This window comes from Euleptes europaea, chromosome 21 (assembly GCF_029931775.1).
Source record: "Euleptes europaea isolate rEulEur1 chromosome 21, rEulEur1.hap1, whole genome shotgun sequence".
In the NCBI taxonomy this organism is placed as follows: domain Eukaryota; kingdom Metazoa; phylum Chordata; class Lepidosauria; order Squamata; family Sphaerodactylidae; genus Euleptes; species Euleptes europaea.
Window position 1 is genome coordinate 19,257,359 of NC_079332.1, and position 16,716 is coordinate 19,274,074.

The 16,716-nt window shown below is 55.6% G+C and overlaps 1 protein-coding gene across 1 annotated transcript in view; it reads left to right on the forward strand.

Moving 5' to 3' along the window:
• Positions 1 to 3,800: 3,800 nt before the first annotated feature.
• Positions 3,801 to 16,716, forward strand: part of CORO7 (coronin 7) — a 69,812-nt gene continuing 56,896 nt past the window's right edge. The window contains exons 1-6 of the mRNA XM_056866273.1: positions 3,801 to 3,860; positions 5,210 to 5,306; positions 6,049 to 6,123; positions 8,142 to 8,212; positions 8,869 to 9,055; positions 15,317 to 15,393. Of these exons, the coding sequence (XP_056722251.1) occupies positions 3,801 to 3,860; positions 5,210 to 5,306; positions 6,049 to 6,123; positions 8,142 to 8,212; positions 8,869 to 9,055; positions 15,317 to 15,393 (567 nt within the window). The remainder of the gene's footprint in view (positions 3,861 to 5,209; positions 5,307 to 6,048; positions 6,124 to 8,141; positions 8,213 to 8,868; positions 9,056 to 15,316; positions 15,394 to 16,716) is intronic.

Below are 16,716 nucleotides of genomic sequence, written 5' to 3' on the forward strand. Positions count from 1 at the left end.
TTGTCTCTGTGTTTTTCTGACAAATTAATGTTTTCTCTGCAGCTATGAGATCTAGAAACGTTTTGTTTTTAAAATACAAGCCTGGGATTGAAGCTGCGTTTTGTGCAGTCCCAAGTTCCCGGGGGTGGCTGTGTTCGTCTGCCTGGCCAAAATAATTCCGTGGCACTTCAAGGCCTGCATGAGTTTATGGTGGCACAAGCGCTTGTGAGCCAGGGCCCGCGGGATGGATCGCAGCCATTCTGATTTCTAGCGCTCCGGACCTAACGCTGTTCCTTGGAACAAGGCCAGACCCGGTTAGCCATTCCTCTGGCCAAGCAGGGCGAGGCGCTGGACCCGGGCACCACGGGCGGTTGATACTTTCCGATTCCATGTGGGAGGGTTCTAGTCTCAGCCATGACTTCCTAAATAACATGTTGCAAAACTGAGGACACGGTTGCTGCTGGGTGCTTGGGAAAAAGCAAACGAGGCTAATGGCTAATTTTCATTTTCGCGGGCCTCTTTAGTAGTTAAAGGAACCTCCCGCTTGTTTCCAAGCACAGGCCTGCCTGCCAGGAACCAGCGTCTCTGGACATAATAATCGACTTCCTCTGCCCTGCTGCTGTGCAAAACTTCTTCCTTCAGGAAACGTGCGCCCTACGTTTACTTGTCTGTTCAGGGTCACTCACAAATCTGCTCAGGATTCTGGAGCATATTCAAAAGTGCACAATGGAGAATCGAGGGGACCTCCCTATTCAGAGGGAGTAGAAGACGAAGAAGGAGAAGGGCTGGTTTTTATAGGCCTACTTCCTCTGCCACTTAAGGGAGAACCAAACCGTCTTACAATCACCTTCCCTTCTCCTCCCCATAACAGACAACCCTGTGAGGCAGGTGGGGCTGAGAGAGTTTGGAGAGAGCGGTGACTAGCCCAAGGTCACCCAGCTGGCTTCGTGTGTAGGAGTGGGGAAACCAACCCGGTTCACCAGGTTAGCATCCGCCGCTCACATGGAGTGGAGAATCTGTTGTGTCCGTTGAAATCATATAGGTCACACACACACGTACGCACACACACACATACCGTTGCCTGAAAGCACAAACAGCACATACAGGCACACACTCACCTACACACACTCCATTGTTTGAAAGCACAGACGCTGCAGACACACGCCACACATCCGATTAAACTGTCTTTACCCAAGGACAGAGGCTGCCCTCCCTCCTTTCCCGTTCGTGCACACAAAGAACTCTCTGCTCCCATATAGATGGCTTTGTTCCTTCAATAAAGCGAAAGACCGATTAGGCGCGCCTGCACAAAATGAAAGTGCCGACTTTGTATCTTTAATATGCAATGATGCTACTAGAGACTGTAAGGGTCGAATGTATCTTTTAATGGAATGTAACCGCCTTCGTGGTATAAAGAGTACCGTTTCTCCTTTACTCGGGTGTGGCATTCCCCCGACTCTGTTTGGTTCGGAGTCTGTGCACCCGGTTCTATTGCTTTGGCCAAAATAAAGAGCTGTAGTTTATCCAACCTCCTCCTTATTGTCTTCACTGGACTCTATGACAATTGGGGTCACAACAAGTCAAACCCAGTTCTCCAGGTCAGACTCCACCACTCCAAACCACTGCTCTTGTCCACTACACCATGCTGTAAGTAGCAGCGGCGCAAGGCAACGTCCGAGGAAGGCCTCGGCCCCCTGTGCCCTGTGCGGCAGTTAGGAGGCTGCTGGACTGGACGGCCACCGGCCTGACCAAGCTGGCTGGTCGTATGTCCGCTCTCAGCTCACGGATGGCTCTGCCCAGGTCTCTCGGTCAACCTAGAGGACTCAAGGGAGCATCCCAGAATACCCCCCTCCCCCATATGGTGGCACACCGTGGGGGGAGGGCAGCTGGGAAAGCACTCTCGCAGGGAGTCTTGCCCACCCTGTCACATTGAGGACCCCCCCCCCAACTCCCTGAAAGGCTAGGAAGCTGAGGAAAATGGGTGCGGCGTGGCTGGACCGGGCAAAGGGGCCGGCATGATGCTTGCTCAGTCTCTGTGCCAGTCCCTCCAGCGCTCAGCTGCACTCTCGGGTGGGGGGAGGGCTGGTGATGGGCCAGTTAGGGGCTGCCTGGTGACCCCAGGAGTGCAAATCCCCCACTGCTCCACCCAGGGCCCCTCCAGCACTGGCCAGGACCCCTCAGCACAATGCGCGGTTCTGAAGAGGGAAGGACGCATGTCAGGATCTTGGCCCCTGCCCCCTGCCCCATATGCATGTAAAAAGCCCCCCTCCGTGAGGCTGGTGAAAGGTCTCCCCCCTGTTAAGCTCAGCCTCAGTCAGGTTCTCTCCCCCCACCCCACCCTGGTGTGGAAGGCATAGTTTGCATCTGTTTGGTTATTTCCTTCATTTCTACCCCCTCCTCTCTCCCCAAATTGACTAGCATCATTATCCTCTCCTCCATTTTATCCTCACAACAACCCTATGAGGTAGGTTAAGTTAAGAGTGTGTGACTGGCTGTCGCAGAAGCTGGGGGAGTTGTCAGTGTGAGGACTCGGCTACAGACCCCCGTCCGTGGCCTGCCCCACCCCCTGGCAGAGCCCCTTCCTGTCCCAAGGGGAAGCGGCCTGGCTCAGCCACTCTGGCTGAGGCAGACAGAAAAGCCCCCCCCCAAAAAAAGTTAGAAAACATTTTATTAGCAGATCAGAATTCAGTCCAGGACAGGTCAAACAGTCCATCCTCCCCCCCCCCCCCCATTACTGGAGTAAAAGCTGCCAAGCAAAGACAAACCAACCCAAGTTCCCAAACGCATCTGGAGTTCATTGTCCCGGTCTAAAACAGGCTGGCATGGCCCAGGCCTCCTCAGCATGGAGGCACTCCCCCCCCCACACATGGCAGCAGTGCCCCACCTTACCAGGCCTGCAGAAGGGGCTCTCAGGGCCCCAGGGAGGGAGGGCCGGGTATGTCCCTCTCTCAGGATGGGATGCCATTTCCCTCCACAATGGAGGCACACGGCCTCTAAGCCCTCGGTTCGGTTCGTTACTCTGGCCCCAAGGCACCCAGCTAGCTTTCCTGGCAGAGGAGGGATTCGCACCTGGATCTCCCTGACCCCGCTCCCCCCCTCTAACTGCTGCGCCGGCTCCCTAGAATTTCCAGCACCAAGATGTGGCCGACACGGCCGGACGGGCGGAGCGGCGAGGCGCTGTGCACCCGATCTCGCTGGAGCGATGGGTGTCCAGGCCAGTGCTCGGGGCGGCCGTGGCTGGTTGCGTGTTTGGGGCGGTGTCCTCGGGGGGCCAGGGCTGCGTGGGCACCGTGGGAGGGGGGGGGGTTGGCTTCTGCTTCCCTCGAGTTCAGTGGGATTGTTCCCACCTCCCCTCACGGTTGCCCTCGGTCCGGGCCCCCTTCGGGCCCTGCACAAGTGAGGGGCTGCGGCTCCGCGGCAGGACGTGTGCCTGGCAGGCGGGAGGCGCCAGGTTCCAGCCCCGGCAGCACCCCCAGGTCAAGGGGGTGTGCGTGGGGCACCCCGAAAGGCTGCTGGCGGAGGGAGGGAGGGAGGGAGGGAGGGAGGGGCCCCTCCACGGCTCGGGGCCAGGGCGACCCCCTCCAGAGGCCGTCAACCTGGGCGTGGGGGCGGCGTGCCGGTGCGCGCGTGGCCCCGGGGCCGGCCGGCCGCCTCCCCGCCTCCCCCGCCAGGCTGAGGCGGCCGCGGCCGGGGGGAGCGCCGCCCTGCGCGCTCCACGCAGGCCCCCCGCCGCCCCCGGGGCTGGGGGGCCGGGCCAGCCCGCCCCCGGGCGGGGCTTCCCCGGCAGGCGCGGCGGAGTCGGCGGCGGCGGCGGGCTGAGCATGAGCCGCTTCCCAGGGTCCAAGTTCCGGCGCGCCGAGGCCCGCCCGGCCCGCCGCCAGGTGAGTGGCCGGGCGGGGGGCGCACCTGCCCCCGGAGGCGAGCGGCGGCTCCCTCCCGTCGGGGCTGCCCGCCTGCCCGGCCGCCGCTTCCTCCTCCTCCTCCTTCCCCCGCGGCAGCTGCGCGGGGCTCGGCCAGGCAGCCGCTTGGGGCGCCCCGTCGGGTGGGGCGCTCGGCCCGCGCCCCTCCCTTGGCTGCCCAAGGAGAAAGGGGGGGCATCCGAGACCTCGGGGGTTGGCCCGAATGCCAGGTCTCCGGCTGGCCCCCGCCCCGCCCCAGGCAGCCCCCGGGCGAGGCCGTGGGGCGGGGGTGGCAGCCTGGCTCCGGCCGTGGCCCGCGCTCCGGAGCTGCCTCGCCACTGCCCGGTCCAGGCCTTTCTGTGCCAGCCGTCCCGGGGCTGGCCTCTGGGGCTGGCTGCCAGGGGGCTTCTCAGCCCTCCCCTGGGGGGCCTCGCCTCAGTTTCTTGCGGGCATCGCGTGCGGGGGGGGGAGGCATCTCCCGACCCACATGCTAAGGCTGGATGCCAGTCCTGCAATTTCAAGGGGTGCCGAAATGAGGCTGAAATGCCCAGGCTGTGCCAAGGCCCCAGCGGGCGGGGGGCACACCCTCCTCCCCTGCGGTTCAGCGTGCGAACAGGAGGAGGGTTTCTCTCTTCCGCGGTTGCAAATGGCTCCACGCTTGGCAAGGGGTGGGCTTTTGTAAGAAGCCTCTCTGGCCTTGGCACTGGGCAGCCATGTGCAGAAGATCAGACGGACGGAGCAGGGGTGTGCCGAGAAGCTGCCCGGCCCAGCTTCTCTTTCCTCAGGGTGGGTTCTGACCCCGCTGCCCAGCTCCCCCCCTCCCGTGCCCACAGCCTCCCTGCCCCTGAAGCCTCGACGCTTTGTGACGGAGAAAACACCTGCTAAGGGGAGACTACAGATGGGAGAAGCTGCATTGGCTAGAATTCTTCCTCAAAGACTGGGTTGTTTCTGTGGCTGAAAAGGTGCACCCAGAACGCTGATGTTGCCCAGGGAGCCCATGCCAAGGATTTAGCTGTGCCAGCGGGCACTTTGTGGGACCGATTCGGGGGGGCCCTCTTTGTCCTGATGGCCCTGTGCCTTCCTGTCCACAGTCTGGAGTATGAAAAGGGGTGGGGGGAGGAAGCAGCAGACACAGAGTTGTTTGTGAGTGTACAGAGGGTTCCCTTGCACTCTATGATTTCAGGGAGAAGGAAGGGGAGAGGAGGAGGTGGTTTCCTGTCTTTTCCTCACCACAAAAATGCTCCTGGATTTCTCTGTGCGACGCCGCAGGGCAGCACCCCCCAAAGCATGCCTCTCCCTCACTCCCGCTCTCTTTTGTCTGTGGGTTCCAGGCCTGGATCGGCGGCATTCACGGTGGCTCTCCTGCTGCTTCCAGCAACCATATCAAGACCAGCCGCCGCTGGATCGTGTTCAGCACCAACTCTGCGGGTGAGCAGTCGGCAAGAGCTGGCTCAGAGAGGGGGCGGAGGGGCACACCTGCCCGGCACACTTTGACCTGCGTCAGGCTCGGCATGGGGGCTGCTCAGCCGAGTGCCAAACTGGGATTTTGCAGCGCCTCACAGGAGAAGCCGGAGCATCTCTTCTGGGCAAATGCGGAAAGGAAAAGGGTTTGGATTCCCACCCGGCTTGCTTGGCCTCTCATTGCTTGGCCTCCGCTAGTCAATCATGTGTGGATCAAGGAGCTCCCTGGGAGGTGACCCCCTGTCTGCGTGCATCCACCATGCCCTGGAGAGGGAGGGGCCGTGGCTCAGTGGTAGAGCATCTGCTTGGCATGCAGAAGGTCCTAGGTTCAATTCCTGGCATCTCCTGTTAAGGAACCTGTTAAGGAAAGACCTTTCTCTGCCTCAGACACTGGAGAGCTGCTGCCGGTCTGAGTAGACAATACTGACTTTGATGGACCGAGGGGGGGTCGGATTCAGTAGAAGGCAGCTTCATGCAGCGGCAGCAGCTCTGCAGGGTCTTAGGCAGAGGTCTTTCCCATCACCTACCTGCCTAGTCCCTTTAACTGGAGATGCCGGGGATTGAACCTGGGACCTTCTGCATGCCAAGCAGATGCTCTACCACTGAGCCACGGCCCCTCCCAGCTTCGTGTGTGGGGTTAACCTGGGTGCTCACAAGGGCTGTCACGGGGGTGACTTGTGATTCCTTGCTCAATCCCTTTCTCTCCCAGGTGTGCTGGGGGCTGTGCCGCTGGAGAGCCGGGATGGGGGCCAGAGGGCCGTGTCTCAGCTGCGTTGCTACTCAGGTGAGTCTGGGGGCCAAGCGGGCCTCCATCTGCCTGCTCTGCGGGGTTCTCTTGTCTACTTCTTATCCTGCCTTGCCTCCAGGGAACTCAGGGAAGCACTCGGGGTTTCCCCTTCCCTATTTAATCTTCTCAATAACCCTGCCAGGTAGGCCAGCCCAAGAGGGTGGGACTGGACCAAGGGTGCTCACTGAGTTTTTTTATTTAATTCATTTATGGCCGGCCGCTCTGCTGAAACCGAAGGTTGGCTACACAATTAAAAGCAATCCAGAAAGAAGTAAGAATAGCAAAATGTATCCATACAATACAGTAGAACCACATTTCAGCATCAGGGAATGCACTGAAAACACAAGTATGGTGCAGAAAATAAAGAAGGACTGCAAGGCCCAGCCTGCAGCCCGTGAGAGGGAGGAGGGCGCTGCAGTAGAACAATGTAAAATATTGTAGAACAATGCAGTAGAACAATGTAAAATATGTAATAAATGCACTGAAAATTGCCTTGCATTTCACAAGCACCCTGTTCCCTTTTAAAAAATGCATTCCTGGTGGGGGTGGGGGATCTGAACCTGGGTCTCCCTCTGCCAGCAGGTGTGGCCGCAAGTCATGGCTGGGTCTCCGCTAAGGTTCTGGAGTCCTGCGTTCGGTTCCTGAGCAGCTCAAGTGCTGGTTCTGCCCTTGTCCCTGGGAGAAAAGATGCTCTTAATGCACGGGGCGCTTCATTTCAGGGGCTGGTGGGGGAAAGAAAAAGGCCCCTCCCTCACTGACCTCAAAAGAGCTACCGACTCTTCCAGCGTGGCCTGGTGGCAGACCGGAACCACCTTGTGGGAGCAGGCCACGGGCAGGCCACATTCCCGCAGTGGTTTAGGGGGCTGAGGGAGGAGAGGCAGGAAGCAGGAGGACGTGTTGCTGGGGTAACCACTGCCTGGCACGTGGGCTTAGACCCGCCCCTGCTGATGCCAGCCAGAAGAGGCCTCCTGCCACCGTGTGGGCTGGCATCTGTTGCAGTCCCGGGGAAAAGGCAAACGCCGCAGCGACCTACTTTCTCGGGTGTGCCGGCTGCCTGCCTGTGCCTGTGAATTGCATGACCGGGCTGCCTTCTAGATGGCGACTCGTGGGCTTGCATGCCTAGTTGGGGCACCATGAAAAGAGTGGTTAGCCCCAATGGCAGGAGTGTCTCAGTACTTGGCTGGCATGACCACCCTGCCTGGCATTGCTGGTGACTTACAGATTTGAGTCCTTACCTTCAGAAAGGGAAATCACATGGTGCCTCTTTTCCTCTCCCGCTTTTTTCCTCCTGCTGAATCTGAATCTTGGTAGGGGTTCCTGGTCTGCACTGCTGCTCTGGCCCAGACTCCTGCTCCGCGCCCAGGAGGGCTTGCTCCCTAAGAGCTGCAAAGGGGCTCTTCTCTCCCCGGCCCCATATCCTTGGCCCCCAAGAGGCCCCAGGTTACAGGCAGCAGGACTGCCGGCTCCTGGAACTTGGATCTCTGAATATTATTGACTTTGTTCATGTCCCGCCTTTCTCCCCAGTGGGAACCCGAAGCGGCTGACGTCATTCTGCTCTCCTCCATTTTAACCTCACAACAACCCTGTGAGGTGGGTTAGGCCAAGAGTTTGTGCCTGGCATAAGGTCACCTGGCAAGCTCCTCTGTGGCAGAGCAGGCATTCGAACCCGGGTTTCTCTGCTCCCACTCCATCCACTGTCACCGCTACACAATGCTGGCTCTCAATAAGAGTGCAAAGTATATATTCTTCCTTATTTTTTGTTATTTATAGTCTGCCGTGCAGATTACACGTAGTGAGTCAGTGCAATCGATAGGGCAAGTCACCTGATAAGCAAAGTAGTAGGGTGAAGATTACAGAAATCTGGTGTGGCTGGAGGGGGTCTGACCCAGCACCAGTGGGTTGAGCTAGTGGATCTCCCCATAGGCCCTGCCCTTGAGGTTCCCTGATAGAAGGCAGGTGAGCTATCGATGCAATAAGTAAACCTCTATGATTCTCTCTCTTCCCCCCCCCCCCAGGTGTGGTGGCAGATTTTGACTTCTCCCCCTTTGACGAGCAGGTGTTGGCCACGTGCTCTGCCGAGGAAGCTGTGAGTACCGAATCCTGCTTCCGTCCTCTGGCAAACTGCCTAGGTCCCTGCAGGGGGCCCTTTGTGTGTTGGTGGGGAAGCGGGAGAGGGCCAAGGCTGGCAGGAATGCTGCCGTGGGCAAGGTGCGGGAGCGGCAGGAAGATCAGATGCTGCCAAAGAGGCTTTGGGGCTGGAGCAGCTGGTGGGGGGGGGAGTTTGGTGAGTCAGGGGGCAAAAAGCCCCCATAAAGGCCTTTGTGAGCGGCTGGCAAAACTCCCCTCCAGCCGCACATTTAGCTTTTGCAAGGACGGTGATGCTCAGGTTGGAAGGAGCTGTGTGGAACATCAAGGAAACCTCCAGCTGCTGGCTGGCACTCCCTGGGCTGTGTGCCATGGGGCTGCTTCAATATTGTGGATAGGAAATGGGGGGGGGGGCGGATTTTCCTGGGTACTAAAGAGGAGACCTTTAGCATTAGAAAAATGCAGGCGTGCACGGGGTCATGAGAGTCCAGAAACATTTCCCTACCTCAGCGGCAGCAAATCTCCTGAAGGGGATGGCACGGCTCTTCCCAGGGGTCTGGGGGGCAGGGCAGTCTCTCGGGCCCCCACTGCTGGGCACTCTTCCTGGGGGTTTGACCACAGGAATCTTCTTACCACTGTCTCCTCTGCTTTCCACAGGTGAAGGTGTGGCGTCTCCTCGATTCCGATCCAGATCTGTCCTCTTCCCTCAATGTGACCCTGGGGCCCAAGGGGGGCCAGGCAGGCATGGTCCTTTTCCACCCCACAGCAGATGGCATCCTGGCCAGTGGGGCTCAGAGGACAGCGAAAGTTTGGGATGTGGAGCAGCAGCAGCAACCTCTGACAGGTATGTCAGGAGCAAGTCCTGTTTTGTCAAGGGGCTGGAAAGAGTCATAGAGTTGGGAGGGACCAGCAGGGTCATCTAGTCCAACCCCCTGCACAATGCAGGACATTCACAACTACCTCCCCCGCCCCCCCCCCAACACAGAAAGAGTCCACATTGGGGCTGCATGACGTTCCAGAGCGGCATCAGGGCCATCTTCTGCTCAACTGTGGAAGAGGCATAAATTGCCACAAACTGCAAATCTGCTTAGCCTTGTGCACAGTTGGAATAAACATGAGACAGCATGGAGCGCACGAGGTGCCCGTGGGCGGACAGTGGAAGATGGTGACAGGACTGGTTGATGTTCTGGAGAATGTTTCTAGTGTCCACAGTGTTCTGTGAGAATTAGTGGGCCATCAGGTGTTTCTGAAGGGAGGGAAAATTAAATCTAGGATGCCAAGTTTTCCATGCCATGGTTTGGCTGCTGTCTTTGGAAATGGTTGTCATTTTTCAGAAATTGCTGTGGATGGTGGTGATATTTGGGCAGGAATTGGTGGCACCTAATTTGAAAAAAACAGTGTGCTGAACTAAAAAAACCAAACATCTAGTGTGCTAACTTGTATACCTCGTGATATAAAAGTCACCGTCAAGGAAACCATCTGCTTCACCACTCAGTGTTCCATGATACTGAGCATGTTGTGTAGAAGTTAATTCTTTCAGTCTTTTCTCCCAGGTTGGGGGGGGGATGCATGGAAATGGCTGAAATGCTCCGGAGCACGGTCTCAAGGAGACCCTCACACCCATTCAGTTGCTTCTCTGTTACCTTTCTTGCGTTATGATCGCTACAACTACTCGAGGTTGGAGTCTTGGAACTGTAGAAGTGCCAGCAAACACCCTTGTGGGATTCCAAACTGGAGCCTTTGTCTTCAAGAGGTCAGTTAGGCTGACGGTGACCCTGCTCCGGTGTAGCTGGCTGGGGAAAAGGGGAGGCAGAATTGTCTTCCTGTCTCAGATGTTTGCAAGTTTGAGTCAATGGATACCTGTTGTGGAAATCTCAAACCTCTATTAAGAAAAAGAAGAAGAAGAGTGGGTTTTTATATGCCGACTTTCTCTGCCACTTAAGGGAGAATCAAACTAGCTAACAATCACCTTCCCTTCCCCTCCCCACAACAGACACCCTGTGAGGTAGGTGAGGCTGAGAGAGTGTGACTGGCCCAAGGTCACCCAGCTGGCTTCGCGTGTAGGAGTGGGGAAACAAATCCAGTTCACCAGATTAGCCTCCACCACTCGTGTGGAGGAGTGGAGGAATCAAACCCGTATCTCCAGATCACACTCCACCGCTCCAAACCACCATTCTTAACCACTACACCACGCTGGCTCTCCTAAGAACCCCTGTGCATTCCATATGGTGAATTAACAGAAACTGTGACTTGACAAAAGCGACGGTTCATTGCCGCTCAACCTGTTTCAACGTCTCCCTCAACGTGTCTGATGAAGATCATGCCAATAAAAGAGGCGTCTTCGTGAGAAGGAAGGCTCTTCTTGCAAGAGACCTCTTTGTGAAACACCTAGATGTAGTTTTGGTTTGTGCAGATTACTGGTGGGAAGGAATTATTCATGAAGAAGGCAGAGAGATTATTCAGCATCTTGTTGCTGCTTCTGAAAGTCCTGCATCGGCTGGGCCAGCCAAGGTGCCACCCTCTCCCCCACCCCACCCCAACCCAACAGCCAGAACGTTTGTTCCCTCCCTGTTCCTTGGGCACCTTGAGACTCGGCAGCCAGCTTGGCAAGTGCCCCAGAGGGCTTCCTGCCATCGCAGAGGGGAGCTCGTGTTTGTTTCATGGCCCGGGGGGGGGGGATCCTCTGCCTCTTTTCTGCAGGAGCTTGAAACCGCCTTCCGCAGAGCCTGTGCTGGTGCAAGACAGGAAGAGCCATCGCAACCACTTCCTCTTTGCAGCCGCCCGTTTTGGGCGGATTCTCAGCTCTCTGCAGGGTCAGTTTCGCATGTTGGTTTCTGGCCAAGATGGGTTCTCCTGCTTTCTGGGGGAGCTTCCGGATGATGTTGTGTTCCTTCCAAGCATGACTTGTGGGGATTCCAGGGAGAGCCAGTGTGGTGTGGTGGTTAAGAGCCGTGGTTTAGAGCAGTGGACTCTGATCTGGAGAACTGGGTTTGATCCCCCACTCCTCCACATGAGTGGCAGAGGCTAATCTGGTGAACTGGGTTGGTTTCCCCACTCCTACACACAAAGCCAGCTGGGTGACCTTGGGCAAGTCACAGCTCTCTCAGCCCCACCTACCTCCCAGGGTGTCTGTTTTGGGGAGGGGAAGGTGATTGCAAGCCGGTTTGATTCTTCCTTAAGTGGTAGAGAAAGTCAGCATATAAAAACCATCTCTTGCTCCTCCTTCTCCTCCTCCTCCTCTTCTGTTGAAGCTGGAGCAAAGGGAAAACCTCCTTTGTGCTGACTTATGGGGTGGTCGTTTCATGCCCTCATGTGGAAGCAATGCCCCCCCCCATTTCCTTTTCAGCCCCCAGAGATGGCTGCTGGGGACAGGTCTGTAAGTGCCTTTTGTGGCATAGAGTAGCAGGATCTGGCTCTTTCTGCTTTAAATAGTTGTCATCGTGTTTACAGTTAGCGGCATGCCTTCATTTGGAAGAGGAGCAGGTGAATGGTTACTTGGCTATCGTAAAAACCTCTCAACAAAGCCATTTTCTGTAAAAAAAATAATTTTCCCACTTGGCAAGCCTTAAAGATTAAGCAACGGTAAGTGTGCCTTATTGGGGGCGTGAAGGGCAGTGACGCCGTGCAGTGGAAAATTTGGCTGCTTGGGCTTTCAGATGCAGGGAGTGTTTTCCATTTAGAAAAAAACACACACACCTGATTGCCAACAATTATTCCCCCCCATCCCCTTCCATAGAACCTTTCTGGGAGATGGCAGCTATTTCCCAAGAGGGTGGATTGCTAAACCAAAAGGTATAAAATTCAGCAGCCTAGTTTTTTCAATTCAACACTCCTCCCCCCATTAAGAAGCACCTTTTTTTGCTGCCAAGTCACAGCTGACTTATGGCGACCCTGTAAGGTTTTCAAGGCAAGAGACGTTTGGAGGGGGTTTGCCCTGGCCTGCCTCGGCACCTGGTATTCCTTGGAGGTTTGCCATCCAAATACTGGCCAGGGTCGGGGCTGAGAGTGTGTGGCTGGCCCAAGGTCCCCCAGCAAGCTTCCATGGCACGTGAGTGGGGATTCGAACCTGGGTTTCCCAGGTCCTAGTGTTAGCCACAAAAGTGGAACTCCTCCCCACCCCAGGCAGTCAGGCAGAGAGGAGACGACTCGGTCCTCTAGCAAAGGAGGTTTAAAGATTTATTATTCAGCTGAATAAGGCTCGAGTCCAAAGCAGAAGCAACCACTTTTAGTCCAACATAAGATTATATACTTGCCAAGATGTCCATCATTACAAACGTCATGTTCTTCTCCTCTCTACATCATAGTCTCCCCACTGTAGACATACCAAGTCATGTTAAGCCCACATCACACCTTTCCATACGACCCAAGATCAGAAAATGGAGGCTATTCTGCCTTTAGGGTGGGCAATTTACTATGCCAATGAAGTAAACGCCTCTTACTCTGGCCTTGGCCGAAGCGACGACCTCATCTGCAGGCGAATAGAACAATCGGTGTTTAGAGACTAGACACACTTCTTATCTTCTGTCTCCTACAACCGTGTCAGAAGTTTGTGAATCCACTGCTCCTTTCATCTACTCCAGGAAGCTGCTCCCATTATTTCCATTTACCTTTAGCATTAACCATGCTGGCTCTCTAAGAAGCAGCTACTGCTGCTGATTTCCCAAAGCCGCCTTTGCCAAGTTTTCTAGAGGCTGTCTTTGGATTTCTGACCTTTCTGTCAACGCTGACCCTCAGCGTGACAACTCTGCCACAGATTAAGTACCCTTCTGCCTACGTGGGCTGGGCTCTGAGTCTGCAGCTGAAGGGGGGATCGGGCCATCGGATGCAAATGGGAAAGGATGGAGAGGCTCTGCAGGAAAGGCCCAGAGGGGCTGCTGTGGAGAGAATGGGCCGGCCATGTTGCCCAGGTGGGAAATGAAGGGGCCAGTCACACGGCAACCAGTCACATGGCCAGAGGACCCTCTGGAGAGCCCCCCCAGCCCCACGTTGAAAAGCGGCGGGATGGCATTCCTGATGATGGGGGGGGGGGTAATGGCTTTTCCTGGCACAAAAGGCCCTGTGTTTCCATGTCCGGTGTGTGTTTCAGAAAAGGGGCTGTGGCTTTCTTTTGCATAAGACTGACCAATGGGATTCTGGGAGGGGCCGTGGCTCAGTGGGAGAGTCTCTGCTTGGCATGCAGAAGGTCCCAGGTTCAACCTCCGGCCGCATCTCCAGTGAAAAGGACCAGGTCATAGGTGATGGGAAGGACCTGGAGAACTGCTACCAGTCTGAGTAGACAATACTGACCTTGGATGGACCCAGGAGGGTCTGATTCAGACTCGGGCAGCTTCCTGTGTTCACTTGTAATGGTTTGGGTGGGAACTTTGACTGGGCTGCTGGAAGGACGGCGAGTTCTGTAGTTGTACAGGGGAAGAGTTCTGTGCATTTCCACGGCTTGCTACTCCATATGGCCTGCACATGAGTAGGTAACCTTATGGATGAGGTTTTATAGCCTGTTTTTGTTCTGTCTTGGATCCCAAAGCCTCCGTGGTGGTCCTTTCTTGGGTTAGTCTACCTCGCAGAGGTGTTGTGCGGGGTTAGGGGAACCCTTACTTGTGTGCCACCCTGAACTGTATCAATGAACGGATGAAATATAAATGTGAGGATGGAGTTTGTGGAGTGGCTATGGTCTGTGCTGTTCGAAGTGGCCGTGGCATTCCCTGGTCCTTTCCAAGGGGGCAACGAGCGCGAGGGGGCAGCCGGCCCAAAGTCCCTGGAACAGTTTATGCTGCCGTTGTACCACTTCAGTGTTGCAAGGTCTGCTATAGCCACCTGCCTCTTCCCGGTGAAATTCAAAGAGCTTGTTCCTACTTCTGAAGTTGTAAATGGATTGGGACCCCAGGGTACTTGAAAGAGTGCTGCCGTCTCCTCTACTGCCCAGTCCGGCAGTGAAGATCTGATTCACAAGCCCGGGTCTTGGCACCTCCACCTTCAGAGGTGAGGCAGGTGGCAACCAGAGACGGGGCACCTGGGTGGTGGATCCCCTTCCCCTCGAGTCTCACCTGGCACCTACACTACTGTCTTTTTAAGCGCCAGGTCAAATCCGTTCACCCAGGCTCCTAATAAGGGAGCTGATCTTTTAATACATTTAGTAGCATGTTTTTAAATGTTGTTATAAGCTACTCAAATATATTTGTTATACTCTAGCTGGGTTTTTTAATTGTGGGATTTAGTAATGTTTAATGTTTTATTTCGTAAGCCACCTTGGACAGGTTCCCTGGAGAGGCAGCATAATTTTTTTCTGAATAAATCAATTCCAGCCAGAGGGTGGAAGGTGATCCCAGTTTTGCTCGGCCTACAAGAGCAACTGGGAAGTCTTCGGTGGCTTTTTATCACCTTTGGGGTTTTGTGGTGCTGGTTTGCCTTGATGCGTGCCCATGTTCCGGAGCACTGTACAGACCAACATGTGTTTTTTTTTGAGGGGTGTGTGACCCTTTGGAAGTCAACGCTCCCTTCGTCAGATAGCTGATGAAAGAAAGGAGCTTTGACTCTTGAAAGCTCATACCCCCAAAGTTTTGCTGACCTTTAAGGTGCTACTGATGGGAGCCCTGTGGTTCAGAGTGGTAAGCTGCTGTACTGCAGTCCAAGCTCTGCTCACAACCTGAGCTCGATCCTGACAGAAGTCGCTTTCAGATAGCCGGCTCAAAGTCGACTCAGCCTTCCATCCTTCCGAGGGCGGTAAAATGAGGACCCAGCTTACTGGGGGTAAAGTGTAGACAGCTGAGGAAGGCACTGGCAAACCACCCCGTAAACAAAGTCTGCCTGGTAAACGCTGTGGTGTGACGTAACCACATGGGTCAGTAAGGACACGGTGCTTGCATGGGGGACTTTTTAAAGACCTTGACTTTTTTAAGGTGCCACTGGACTGGAATCTAGTGTTTGAAATTGTAATTCCCAAAGGAGTTGTGTCTTGCCTGCATGCCCCACTCTTGAGATAGCGGGGCCTCGAGATGGCAGGCCCTGAATGCTGTTGATTGCCCGCATGCTGATGCCCACATGGCTGCTCAGTTGACTGTGCTGGGAGCTTTGGTGCCAGGAAGCTGATGCGTTCCCTTCCTTCTCCCAGAGCTGGACCCTCACGGCGACCTCCTCCAGAGTCTGGCTTGGAGCCTGGATGGTACCCTCTTGGGAAGTTCCTGCAAGGTGGGTAGTCTGAGCTGTGCGGTGCTGTTCTGTGAGGCACCTGGGGGAGCAGTCTTAGAGCCCGCTGTGCACGGGTCACCTCACAGGTTATGACACCCAGGTGAGCCTCTAAGGATCTGTCAACTAATCTGTGCTGTTCTCGCTGGGAATTTGCTGCTTGCAGAAAGTGCTATTCCAAGCAAATTGTGCATGAGACGATTGCTTCCCCCCGCCCCACTTGGCAAGCTGAGTTCTCCGTGCCCCCACCCGCCAAGAACATCTGCTTGAACTGGGCGTTCTGCTGCAGTCTCCCGCCTTTCCAACCTCTGGTGCCGCTGGGCCTGTACCTCACGTGAGCACTGGGTGGCGCTGTGTGCACATGCAGTCCACCTCTCTGACTCCACTGCGGTGTGAAGAGCGCACCGGAGTCTGGGGTCTGCGGGGGGGGGGGGGCAGAGCACAGCTGCACCCGGTCCCCTTGCTCCCTCAGCCACTGGCTGTCTTGCAGCCCAAGATCCAGGGACGCTCCCTGCTTCCAACTGGGTGGCCTTGGGCTAGTCACAGCTCTCTTAGAGCTCTCTCAGCCCCACCTCCCTCACAGGGTGTCTGTTGTGGGGAAGGGAAGGTGATTGTAAGCTGGTTTGAGTCTCCCTTAAGTGGTAGAGAAAGTCGGCATATAAAAACCAACTCTCCTCCTCCTCCTCCTTTTTCTTCCCCCCCTTGTCCCGTACATTTTACCCCACCCTTTCTCCCGGGAGCGCAGAGCCTCTTCCCCCCCATTTATCCCATTTGGCTGCTGTGCATTTGTGGCTCAAGGTCACCCACTGAATTTCATGGCAGGGCAACAGGGAAGATTTGAGCCCAGGTCTCTTAGACCCAAGCCTGATCCTTAATGTCGGTTCTGGAAACAAAATGCGGAGAAGCGCCTGCGCCTCCCAAGATTTTCAAATACACCCAGTATGGTTTATCTCACCCTGATAAGCTTCTCTCGAGGACTGCACAACCTCTTGTGGCGGGTTCAGGATTGCCTCCCCCAAAGGCAAGGCCAGGAGAGGGTGGGGGGCAGTTAAGTGTCAGAATGTCCTTCCGGGCAGACTTGCTAGTGGTTAATCTTGGAGGCCAACGTGGAGCAGAATTTACTGCTTCCAGATAAATCTGAAATACAGTGTAGGTCTACCTTTTGCATGCGTTAATACGTTCCTTATTACAAGTTTGAAAATAAAATACAATAATGGAATGTTGCTAAAGTAGGAAATAAAACCTTTGTTCCTTAAACAGAGTCCCCACCCCCCCGAAGCCCCTGGATTTGGGTCCTTCATGGATCAGACGGGACAGGAGACCATA